This window comes from Drosophila subobscura, chromosome O (genome assembly GCF_008121235.1).
Source record: "Drosophila subobscura isolate 14011-0131.10 chromosome O, UCBerk_Dsub_1.0, whole genome shotgun sequence".
In the NCBI taxonomy this organism is placed as follows: Eukaryota; Metazoa; Arthropoda; class Insecta; order Diptera; family Drosophilidae; genus Drosophila; species Drosophila subobscura.
In genome coordinates, this window is record NC_048533.1 from 24,050,217 (window position 1) to 24,062,444 (window position 12,228).

At 43.1% G+C, this 12,228-nt stretch overlaps 2 protein-coding genes across 2 annotated transcripts; both read left to right on the forward strand.

Moving 5' to 3' along the window:
* Positions 1-1,486: 1,486 nt before the first annotated feature.
* On the forward strand, positions 1,487-4,004 carry LOC117896400 (proton-coupled folate transporter). The gene is made up of 9 exons (XM_034804711.1): positions 1,487-1,989; positions 2,045-2,154; positions 2,206-2,540; positions 2,596-3,026; positions 3,086-3,222; positions 3,278-3,467; positions 3,532-3,579; positions 3,633-3,741; positions 3,801-4,004. Exons 1-9 carry the CDS (start codon positions 1,875-1,877, stop codon positions 3,856-3,858), a joined length of 1,533 nt encoding a protein of 510 aa, XP_034660602.1. The 5' UTR covers positions 1,487-1,874; the 3' UTR covers positions 3,859-4,004.
* A 1,733-nt stretch (positions 4,005-5,737) lies between these two features.
* Positions 5,738-11,338, forward strand: LOC117898198. The gene is made up of 4 exons (XM_034807418.1): positions 5,738-6,078; positions 9,697-10,158; positions 10,248-10,335; positions 10,428-11,338. The coding sequence occupies exons 1-4, from the start codon at positions 5,964-5,966 to the stop codon at positions 10,621-10,623; spliced, it is 861 nt and encodes a 286-aa protein (XP_034663309.1). The 5' UTR covers positions 5,738-5,963; the 3' UTR covers positions 10,624-11,338.
* The last annotated feature ends 890 nt before the right edge of the window (positions 11,339-12,228 follow it).

Consider the following 12,228-nt stretch of genomic DNA (forward strand, 5'->3'; position numbering starts at 1 on the left):
AAGTGTCGGGTGAAAAGGTTTCGTGAAACAACAGCTTCACAAAATTTTCGGACCAAGGGTCGAAGATTTTTGTGTACTTGTGTCCCTTTTGCCATTTCATCTTGGAATAATTAAGCCAAAAAGCAATGAATTTGTGCACGTGCTGCGTTCAAGAAATTGCTTTTCGTCTGCTCAACTTTTCTGGCCTTTTATGTTTTTGGCTGGTGGTTCCCTTACCCTCCTTTTCCCTGCTGCTTTGTCTCTCACTTTGTTTTTTTTTTAATATTCGCCCGAGTTTGCACAAGTTGCCGTTGTCGTGGGTTCTGTGTGTCAACAGCACAAAACAGCACACCGCACACATCGCCAACAGTTGCCCCATTCCAGTATTCCAGTAGCATGTTGCGCAATGCCATCTAAGACAATAGTTGCATGAACTTAGCATGTGCCGAGTGAACTCAGCCTCTTTTGGGGCATTCGCATCTGGCAGTCAGTCTGCTAGTCTGGGACTTTAATATTGTTCCTTTGTTCTGTTTGAGTCCGGGAACACAACAATAAAACGAAACGCCAAGCGGAAGAGTTTACAATTAGCTTGTTAACAATGGCCCGGCATACTCGGTGTATGCGTGATGTGCTCCAAAAAGAGAACAAAGCTGCAGTGCCTCTGCATCTCCAACTCTATCTGACTATCTTTTGTTGTTGAACATTGCAACCACGCCAGGGAGTTAATAAAAACCAGCAAACGAGCACCACTTTATGCTGAAAGAAACCAAGCTTCAAAAATAATTATGAAATTATTTTGGTAAACTGTTCTCCGTTTTTATACACAGTACTAGGGTACGGTTCAAGGGTATATTGTGCTTGTGTAAATGTATGCAACAGCGTTTCCGTCTCGGCAAAGTATGTATATAAAGGCAGACACAGTATGGTGTTGGAAGTCGGCTTGGTATTCATTAAGAACCAAGGCAGACAGCCTTCCCGTCACTTTAAGTCGGGGAAAAGACTTTAGCATTTTTTGTTGTTTTAATAGAATCTAATTTCAGAAAGTTTTGTATTGCCGAGTATCTGTGTGTCGAGGCTCTTGGCGGCACGGCTCCCCTTTTTTTTTTAAGCTTAAAATCTTTATGCATATTTCGTGGTGTGCAATAAAGGGGAAAATAGTGGAAAAAGCGCGAAACGAGCCACGGAGGGAGAAACGAGTTCACAGAAGTGTCGGCCTGTAATTTACCCAAGCAAAGTTGCTCTCGTTTGGGCGCCTCCTGACTACAAAACACTTTTGCTCAATTTTGCGTGTGGGCGTGTGCCCCGTGGCACCAGCAAAGTTTCCTCATCATAAAAGGGTTAAGTGCAGAGCCCTGTATTTAAAATTGTGAAAGTTATGTACTTGGATTTCACATAGCTTATTTTGGCAAATCTCACATATCACATGTCAGCTACTAGCAACAAACTAAATGAATAACAGCAAACATAACAGTAGATACAAGTTTGCAAATTGTAGAGAAAGACTGCAATTACATCACAAAAAACCCCATAAAAATCACCTAAATTCTAACAGATTCGCGAAGCTATATAAACGTGCGAATGGGGGGACGGCTGGTCATTTCATGTTTGAAAACCCACCGAAATCGAACCACAAGCTGTCGCGTTGCCGTTGCGGATGCTGATGCTGCTTCCGTGCCGCCTGAGCGAACTGTGTAACCAGCGAAGCGAGGAGTCCAACTCAATAATTAATAATCGGCTGTGATCTGAATAAACGAGTGGATAAATATTTGGTGAAGGTTGAATAACAAATTACATAAAGATTTATCAGACTGCCACTCAGCAGTTTGGGTTAGGCAATAAAAGTGAATTAGAACTGGTGAATCTGACCATTTCCACTAAATTTAAACTTTGCGAAAATGGTGGAGAAGGCCTCGTTGTCGCAACTCAAGAGTCTAAAATGGGGACGTCTCTTCAATATGTTCTATATAGAACCGGTTGTATGTATGCTGATCTTCTCGCACGTGTTGACAGGTGAGCTAAATTGTTCTGTGCCCAAACTATCTTGTACGATAATCGACCCTTACAGGTACAATCATGCGCAATCAGCTCATCTACCAGACCTGTACAGTGATATTTCAGTACAACGAATCAGACTGTAAACTCTTAGATAGCAAAAACACCTCCACAGAGATACAAGTGAGTGAAATAAAATGCTTCGAATTGTTTTGAGATTCACCATTCTTGCAGGCCATCGAAACAGAGCTGCAAGCGTATGTGGCCAACATGTTCCTAATCCGCACGCTCTTCGAGAGCATTGTACCGGCCATCTGTGGGCTCTTTATAGGCTCCTGGTCGGATCGCTATGGACGCAAGCCCCTGCTGGTGGTATCCATGATTGGCTTTTCTGCCTCTTCCCTGGTTACATCGGTTATTTGCTGGATGTCCAGCTACTATATGGTCAATCCTTGGTGGTACACTCTGGCTGCGGTGCCCCACTCCTTGCTTGGAGGTATGTGCGTGTTCTATGTTGCCGCCTCCTGCTTCATTTCGGACACAACGGACATTAAAACAAGGCCTTACAGGTGAACAGTACAATAGCTAAGAGGGTTTATAATTGGTTCTCATTCCTGTCTACAGAATGATGTTTATAGAGGTGATAGTCTTTGTGGCCCTCACAAGTGGTTCACTCCTCTCCAGCTTTCTCTACGCAGCCACCAGTGCGGCCTTCGTGCAGAGTCTCTCCTGTTTAATGATTGTCTTGGCCACACTCTTCATAGTTTTCTATCTTCCCGAGAGCTTGGGCATGCTGCAGGATGATGAGGATATCCCAGATAAACAAAAGGATGCGGTTGTGAGCATCACTATCTCTGACCAGCAGCTGAACGTACCTGAGAAGTCTGAAAAGCTTTCTGAGAAAACTTGCCAAGTGGAGCAGAGCGAACCTGGGTTGTTCAGTCTGAAACACGTCAAAGATTTGTTCAGTACTTGCTTTAAGAGGAGAGAGAATAATGCCCATACCATCATTTGGCTTGTGACTTTGGCTGGCTTTGTCTCCATCTTTGTTGGCGGTACGAGTATCCTTTACATCTGACTACATCAATGATTGATACGATGCTTCCCTTTTCAGATGGCGTGATGACTGTGATGTATCTGTTTGTGCGTCAACAGTTTCACATGACTGTTCGCGAGTACACCATCTTTGAGACAGTCAGCCAGTCGGTGCCCATGCTAGGAGCCCTCCTTGGCTTTCTTATTTTGAAAAAGGTACAGTTTTTGCAAAGGAAAACATCTAGATAATGAGTTTGCCATCTTATTCAAGGTATTTGGTGTATCTGTGGTTGCATTGGCACTACTCTCTCTCGTCTCGGAGATCCTCAGCAGCCTGTCCAAGGGTTTCGCCATCCTATCCTGGCACTTGTATTTGTCGGTGGTTCTCGGAGTCTTTCGTTCTATTCAGGGACCCATGTGCCGCACCATAGTATCCAATATAGTGCCAGCTTCCGATACGGGTACGTATGATAAAATATCTTTATTCCAAGTAAACTCCAAAAACGTGATTCCAAACGACTGCAGGTAAACTCTTTGCAATTGGCAACATTGTGCAATCGGTGGCACCATTTGGTGAGTGACTTTCCGCTTAAACGTTTTCCCTATCCATCATAATTTGTCTGCAGTGGCCGCACCCCTATACACGGCCATCTACAAGGGCTCCCTGGCCAGCAATCCGGGCGGATTCAACTTCCTCAGCGCTGCGCTCTACTTAATATCGTTTATTCTGATTGGGTGAGTGTGATTGAAAAACTTGTCAGCCTCTTAAATCATTTTCCATAAATTAATTGTAGCTGTGTGCTGAGAATTAAGTTCCAGCACAGGACATTCTATGCCAAGCTACTGAAGTAGTCAAAGTAAACCGAAGGAAGCCGCCCCTATCAATATTGATTGAGGTCGAGTTTGTCAAGTTTACATAGCTTGCAAGTTGACAACTTTCCAAGGACCACATTGAATAAATGGAACTATTAAAACAGTTAATTTCATCCCTTCATTTGAGGCACAAAAGGAAATTCGAGCCGACAATCACAACACATCATGTGGAAGAGTCAAATTCCAAAATGAAAACTAAATAGTATGGTTCAAGTGTTTGCTTTGACATCAGTTTGCATTATTTGCCCGACAGAAGTATCCTGTTACATGAATTCGGAATGGAAATGTATCTAATTGCTGTCAGAGTGGTCCGGCTGTTTGTTGTTTTCAATGATTTTCGGTAAGGACATGCATAACCCATGAGCGCTTAATAGTGCATAATTTATGTGGCAAAAGTTTGCGCAACATACGAGTATCCAAAAGTTCAAACGCCAAATCATTTGGATCCATTTGGATTCATTTGTTGTGACTTTGGCACGTAGCAAATGAATTTGTAATGCTGGTGGTAGTGCCAAAAGTTCAGGGCACAATTTGTGGCAATTTGAATTGTTGAACGTCAACTCTCCGATTAAATAATTCATTGGAAATATATAATGCGCACTAAGGTAGCCTCTCCCTCCTAAGGGGGACAACATATTCGTATTCCTTACATACCATTATAAAGGGGCACTCTCTGTGTGTGCTCTGTTTGCCACTACCGTATCAGTATCGTGTTTCCCTGAATAAAGCCAAAGAACAAAAGCGCTGACCCGAAACTGACTCATCAAATCACTGCTGATGGCTATGGCTGGTCTTGTTCTTGTCCTGGTCCTAGTGCTGTGGCGTGTGGCCAGACATTTGTTGAGCGGCATTAAAGTTGAGGGCGCTTTAAGAACACACTGCGCGTGCAACAAATAAACGCATTGAGACGAAGCCAAATGCGAGGCGACACTTCGCAGGGAATGAACTGTTGTTGCGCTCAGCCTCCTGCACTTGCACTTGAATGCTAATGGTGCGAGAGTAGGTAGGTGGATACCCCTTAATATCGCCCAACAAGGTTACAACGCACAAGTAAAAGAAGAAAGGAAGTCATAAGCACTGTTAAAGGTAGATTTAAAGGTTAACAAGTGCTGGTGACATTCAGTGCTGTCTGTCTGGGACGTGCGCTTACCAAACACCAATTCCGAGTACAAGGTATCGTCGAGTCGGATTATCAACAGCACCCTTCACTCCTGCTTTGTTTTCGTAGGAAAGCGTTAACCATAAAGTGGAAACTTTGCTGCGGATGCATGTGTTGCCAGCAGTTAAGTTGAATGGCATTTGGGTGGTTGTCGTGCGGCATTTCCGCTTCCACAGACTCACAGGGCACAAGTCTTTGTCGTCGGCGTCGCCGTCTAATTGAGCAGCGCAGCCCGATAAGATGAATATAAAACTTTAAACACTGTCTGCCTGCCAAAGGAGGGACAACAAAGTTGTATCCGGTTCCGGTTTTGCATGATTGATAGGCATTTTAGTGGCTCCAGCACACACTGACAGCTGGCTTCAATCGGCCGTATCTCGGAGACGGGGGTTGTGTCAACAGGACGCATACGTAATCATTTATTAAACAAAACAAATTATGAGCTGCCAGCGTACACGGACCCCGCAACATGCAACTGTTGACGAAGGTCAAGTTTAGCGTTTACCCAGCCCCAAGTGGCGGACGGGATATTAAGTGAGCAGTCCACGACGTAAAGCCTTACGTTACGGGGAGAGCACACAACAGAATACTCTCACTCTCTCTTTAAAAACTCAGTTCCTCTGTAGCAAAAATACAGAGAGAGCGAGTGAGCTATAAAATGCGAGTCCCGAGGCGGGCTCCCGTCAGTTGGCTGAAGACATCGACACAACACGGTCGCCAGCAGTTCTCGGCATTCGCTGCTCGTGAGTCCTCGTCGTCCTCATCGTCGTCGTCGTTGTCGCTTATCGTGCCCGAGTTACTACAGTCTCTATATTTCGCTTATCAGCGTCCGTTGCGTGGCGTGGAAATGCCGTCGGTGCGGCATTATCCATAGCATACTTCTCCGTGTTGCCACATATCAAAGAAAACAGTAAAAATATTGAAAATGTTTTGGATTCTACGCCGCACGGGTGCCGCCAATTTCTTCAACTCCCTCAACAACAACTGTAGCTTCTCCAAGAACAATTCTGGCGCAGGTAACCACAGCAACAGCACACAAGGTAAGTCGCTGATGGACAGCAATTAATTTATTGCAGGAGTCCGCAATTAATTAGGCTGATTAATCAATTATTGGTTTTATCTGTAATTAATATAATTGCGGGTCATACTCTTGCGAGCGAAAGCTATGGATAAAACGGAATAAAATATGAACATCAATAGAATGCAAGTTCTGGAATGCAACAACTTCGATAACTTCGAAGTGGTGTATTAAGGGAGTTCCCTAGAGGAAATATACGAAAAAAGTAACAGATCTAGAGTTGAAATAAAAGGAATCAAGTCAATGAATAAGTTGATTAACAATGACTCAGCTCCGATTTAAATAGAAGACATAGAATAGAAGGCAAAGAATTCCATCAAATTTCACCCACACTTAACTTCCTGCAACTTACGTTTTTAATATATCATCATCTACTTGCAGCTCAGATTTACCTCGCTCCAAATTATTGAACAAAGCTAAATTTCCTTGGAGATATTTGCTTTAAATGAGACTCATGTTTCAGTTAAGTCCTGGCTTCCATTCATAAGCCCAACTCAGACTCGTTATCAGAACAAGTTAATTAAAATTCTCCAAATGACTTGTGGAATATATGTAGGAGTATATGGCACTCGCACTCGTGCAGATATTGTTTTCCTTTAGCTCTGGCGTATGGTACTTCACCAGAGACTATCTTGGGGTAACACAAAAAGAGGGGGTAGCACAAAGTAAAGTAAATAACATTGAGACCCCTAGAAACCTACGCAATAATGAGCCTCCGCACGTGTCAGGACCTAAACGTGGCACGGATGTGACTGTCGGAAAATAAAACACTTTAGGCTTTCGGTCCCCAGATGCTTTTGTCTAGGCGCTAAATCTCTCACGCACACAGGAAATAGGGAGACAAAAGGGATTGGAAGAGGCATCCCAGAGGCAAGTCATCGAAATTTTTCGTTGATTTTTGTTGGTTTGTTCGATTTTTCCTGCATTGTCTGCACAGCGTCCGATCAAACATAAAACCGCCGGTGTTATAGACCCCAGAAATCTCTCGATTCTATATCCGGCAAATACACAAACTCGTATGTGCATATTAATTAGTTCACGTGGAACAAATTACAAGCAAACACGGCCAAATGCCAACTACAATTTTGGCCACAATTTAAATTAGTTTCACTAGCTATCATTGTTCATGGCAGGCAATCTGTTTTCCACCCTTTTAGCTATGTCAATTTGTGCTTGATTCCATTTGTTTTGGTTCATTTGTTCATTAGTTTAGACAAAAAAAAAAGGATTAGATGAGTTGTTGTTAAATCCATTCGCAAGTCTGCTGACAGCTTGTCAAAATTCTCTTCAAAGACATATGCTCAAAGCTCTCCCTTCAAGGATTTTACGAGCACGCCTGGAACCTCACAATGTAGAATCCCTTACCATATTTTTAGGGCATGGCAGGGGATTAAGTTGATTACTTTGCCTGAACCCATTTCCTCCATTACAGAAATTTACGGATTTCCTATTTAATTAATGTATTATTAACAACTTCGTTTGCAATAATTGTTAACCTCTCCACACGCGCACGTTACAAATTGGCATTATTCACTTTACAAATTTGTAAACATTTCGCGACATTAATTGCAATGGAAAAATGGTTTCTTTTTTCCGAACGCTTTCGGCAAACGTGAAATTTAATCAGAAAAAATTACATTTACCAAGTTGAACAAATGCCAACAACATGTACGGCGGCAGGCGCGCCCTTAAGCTTTTGTCAACATATGTACGTTGTCCTCACACATGCTCAACATGAGCAGTGGCGGACAGAGTGTGTTGATGGGTGAATGAAAGAGAGGGATTTATATCTGTTATGCAAATGCTGGGGCAACATATGGCAGCAGCATTAACCGATAATTATGACAGCCATTTGTCATTGATAATAATGCGTTTGTGCATTCAATTTGTAAAAACTGTTGAGAGGGAAGAGGACAAGGAGAAGCGAGCGAAATTGTAAAACAAGCAACGGCAATTAGTATCTGTTTGTGTGTTTTTGCGTATCTATGTATGTGTAGCCAATTAGCTGAGGTTCCAAGCGAAATATTTACTTTGTTTTTTGTAATTTAATACCCTTGCAGAGGGTGCCACGATTTTGAACAGATTTTTGCAAAGAAGAGAGGAAAGGAGTAGCCGACAGAAATACATCACTATATCATATAAGAATACACCATAGGAATAAAATATCTCTAAGGGTATCTAAACCTACGGAACTTGAAGTTCTCGCTGTGTTGGCTGCTTTTCTTGTTTATTGGCTCTCTCTTTGGCTGAAGGCATCATTAGGTCTGGGTTCTCCTCTCCCAGACAAGCGAAATGATAGCAACAATAACAACAGCAACATATCATAAATTATGGTTGGCATTTTCTCGTTCTTTGGAAATATGTATCTTGGGTCTCAGCAGGCGAAGAATTATTAGGCATTTATCTGGCGTATTAATAACGCTGGCCCCAGTCTGTTGTCTGTTGTTTGGGCCATGATTTATATTTTGTTGCCGGCGGGCGGCATCATTTGTAATAATTTGTGCTGTAATTCTAAAGTAGAATCAAGAGAGAAACTTTTATCTCGCCGAGATTACAGTCTTCCAAAACTTTAAGGCGTTCTTTTCCGTTCCGTTCACTCGCATTTTGTGTCATAAATTTTCATCGCAAATACACACTGCGTCTGGTAGTCCACTCCGTCCCAGACTAGTCAGCGCGGTAAACATTGCTTTTAAGGTCTGCAGCATACGTTTTGGCACCCCAACTCTGGTGTGTCTCAGATGGTGGTGGTGGTGGTGGTGCACAATTTGGTGATAAAATTGAGTTTCACTCAGCGCCCTCTCTCACCACGTCCATCTGCTCCCCATATATGCACTTGGTGTTTGGGTTTTTACTGGTCACACTTTTCATATTCGTGTTCTCTTTTTGGTCGGAGCAACCACAACTGGAACGGACAACAAGAGAACCACTAAACGAAATTGTATTTATCTAGAGAGGAATCGTTTGGTTTCTCATTTGAAAGTATTCTAAAAGTCGATTCCGGTTTTCTACAACTATTTAAACACTTGCACTTTTGTTTGCTTGAGCATTTAAGTGCCTTTAAGCCAGAAATGGGAATTTCGTGTCGTCACGTATACGCATTGTTGGATCGGTTTGCAATTCCAAGCAGCAGAGAGTCAAGCCCACATAATGAGCTGCTAATGAGACCTCGAATGACCAACTGGCCATAAAAATTCCAACGCACTCGTGCCATTAATTTTTGGGCCGTAAATAAAAAGGTTTATAGTATTCCATGGCCAGGAAACTATTTGCGGTGCTTTACCCTCCAATCACACACACACACAGAACACCCTCAATAAATCCCATTTTATCACTTCACGGCTTTTGAGAACAGGCAGGCAGAGAATGAATGTGGGAAAAGAGTAACATTTTGTCTCAGAGACAATCGAAAGCGACACAAAAGCCTCCATAAATTGTCTGCTGCATTGAGGAGCATTTCCCAATTCCCAATCTGTGGCAAAGACAAAGAAAGTGGTGAAAAAAGTAGACCATTTAAAAGGAGACACGGCAAGTTTTATCAATAGCCTTCAGTCATGAATTTTCTCCCTTTATTTTATGGCAGACAAATATGTGAAGCGCCCCCCACGAAAGGCATACGGACGACTCAGTGCCGAGGCTGACGATGTCGTGTCACTGGGCCACAAAATCGATGATCCATTCGATGAGCTAGACGACTTTGAAATGCTTGGAGCGAACTCCAGCGCTGGCTGCAGCAGCCATGCCAACAATGGCAATGGGGAGCCACCAGGTGAAGCCAATGCCAACGTCAATGTCAACGCAAATGGGCATGGCAATGGGAACGGGAATGGAAATGGCAGCCTGTCACTTTTAGCCTGCACGGATGCCGACTGTCAGGGCAACTTTGTGGTAGAGAGTGCCCTGTGCGAGCTGGGGTTGTGTCAGGCCAAAGGCAAGACATCAAAGGAGCTGGCTTCTGGGGTCACATCCACATCGAAGGAGATTAACGAAAACACAATAAGTCGACTGCATGCCCTGGCCATGGCTGACGACGATGATGACTACGGTGAGTGCTCTGTCCGTGTGCCATAATGGCCAACTGATGAGCCGGTTGGAGTGCACACAGAGAGTCAAGTCAATTCCTTCCATTTGCAGATGAGTCGCTTACCTGCAACGTGTGCGACAGGGCTTTCCATTGTCATCGTCAACTTGCATCGCACCAGCAGAAGAAACGTCACTTTGGGTAAAGAGAACTGCACTTAATTAAGCCAGCTGACGCTCTCACTTTTCACTTTTCCTTCTCTCGTTTTCCATGGCTTTGTATCTCCTCCACAGTTGCAGTGGCTGCGACAGTTTGTTTCCCTCGCTAATGCTGCTGGAGCACCACAAAGAGGAGTTCGAGCACTGGAGCGATGAGGAGATGGGGCGACGCGTCTGCTGTCGACGCAATCGATGTGACGATGATTACTTCACGGACACCGACTCCTTCATCAGCGATGCGGAGAGCGAGGATCTGGAGAGGCTCTTGTAGGGCGTGCCTCTGGAAAAGCAGCCAAGCCCCTGAGGCGACTGTGATGGTGGTGATGGTGGCAGGAGGGCGGACAGTGGCATTGACAGAGGTAAACTAAATTTGAATTAGTCTCCTCCGAATGGGGCCGGGCCCCAATGCTATGTAGGCGGAGAGGCTTACCGGTGGCGTCCAGTGGCGCCACCCGAATGGAATGACAATCGGCTGGCTCTGGCTCTGCCTCTGCCTCTGGCCCTGTTGGATAATGAAGATTGACGCTGGGGCGGACCGCTTGTCGCCCTAATGAAAATGAATTAAGCCTCAATCTGGCGAAACAATGAGAGATGTTGGCAAAAAACCAAAAAAACAAACAAAAAATTACTTTTAGACTGTGTTGTCGCTAAATGAAAAACCCAAACATTGAAGCAAACTCACAAGAGAGCATATTGTATTTTTAGAGTTCAACTACGAGACCCTTAGACAGGGTCTAAAAACCAAGTTATAGTACATAAAATTAAATATAAATACATATGTATGTATAATGGGTATATGTATCTTTGTGTGTGTACAACTATAACGAGCTAGTCGAATACGAAAGTCCATAAATGGAAATCATATCATAAAATGCATATGTCTAAACCCCTTTCCCGAAACTCCCGAAATGCAAACCTATTTACGACAAAGAAATGAAACCGAAAACGTATTTTTCAATAAATAAAACTGTGTAAATCGAAATCAAAAACGAAAACATTTCTGCAATCTCGTTTCTCTCATTAAGAATCGCATGAATTATTACAAATGATTGCCAGACACTTAAACAAAATGGCTCGCAATTAAAATTTCAGATTTCGCTGGCCGCGCCCATAGGTATGCAGCAATCTTCCCCACCCATGCGCATACACACACAAACACGGAGAGTGTAAGACGGACAAATACAACACCCCGAGAATAATGCCCCGTGGACATTTCTTAAATTATTCAGCGGGCGGGTTTATTGTGGCATCATTAAAACTTGATTGACTTGGCGATGAGCGAATGAGCGGATAGGCGGCTCGTGGGCTGAAATCTTCAAGAGCGAAAAAGTTTTGCGCCCGACCTCAGGGTCATCTGCTAAATTATTTCCGCCGCAAAAGTTCAACATTAACCTTGAAACAGCTTTGGATAAACTCTATACTTGCGACAAATAATTGCCGATGCTGGTCGCCATTCTTGTATGAAATTTGAGAAAATTTTGCCTTCCCACTCCTTTGATATTTTGGCACCAGAGCTTGACTGATCGGCTTTCAGTTATCAGTAAGTGTTGAATAATATTTAAAGTTACTTACTCTGCTTCTCTAATAAGTTCTGTATAGGAACATTTTGATGTTAAAGAAAAGGGAAACAAAAACAAATGATTCTCATTGGTTTAGCCATTTCACAAAGAAAAATCTCTAGTCACTTTTAAGACTTAAAACATTCAATTAATTATTTCATCTCCTAAGCCATTTCAAGCAAAGCGACAGCATTTAATAAATATTTGGCAATTTTAGAGGCTTTTCATCAGGTCAGTTTAATAGGTTTTTTGTTGTATATTTAAATTGTGTGTGATAATTGAGTCGAGCTATAGCTTGAAACAAACCTCCTAAGCCC

Excerpts from the sequence above, each read along its gene's own strand:
- LOC117896400 (XM_034804711.1), top strand. The coding sequence starts at position 1,875 with ATGGTGGAGAAGGCCTCGTTGTCGCAACTCAAGAGTCTAAAATGGGGA. Across the intron at positions 3,468-3,531 it reads AGTGCCAGCTTCCGATACGG|GTAAACTCTTTGCAATTGGC; the intron begins GTACGTATGATA and ends AAACGACTGCAG. Across the intron at positions 3,580-3,632 it reads GCAATCGGTGGCACCATTTG|TGGCCGCACCCCTATACACG; the intron begins GTGAGTGACTTT and ends ATTTGTCTGCAG.
- LOC117898198 (XM_034807418.1), top strand. The coding sequence starts at position 5,964 with ATGTTTTGGATTCTACGCCGCACGGGTGCCGCCAATTTCTTCAACTCC. Across the intron at positions 10,159-10,247 it reads TGACGACGATGATGACTACG|ATGAGTCGCTTACCTGCAAC; the intron begins GTGAGTGCTCTG and ends TTCCATTTGCAG. Across the intron at positions 10,336-10,427 it reads CAGAAGAAACGTCACTTTGG|TTGCAGTGGCTGCGACAGTT; the intron begins GTAAAGAGAACT and ends TCTCCTCCACAG.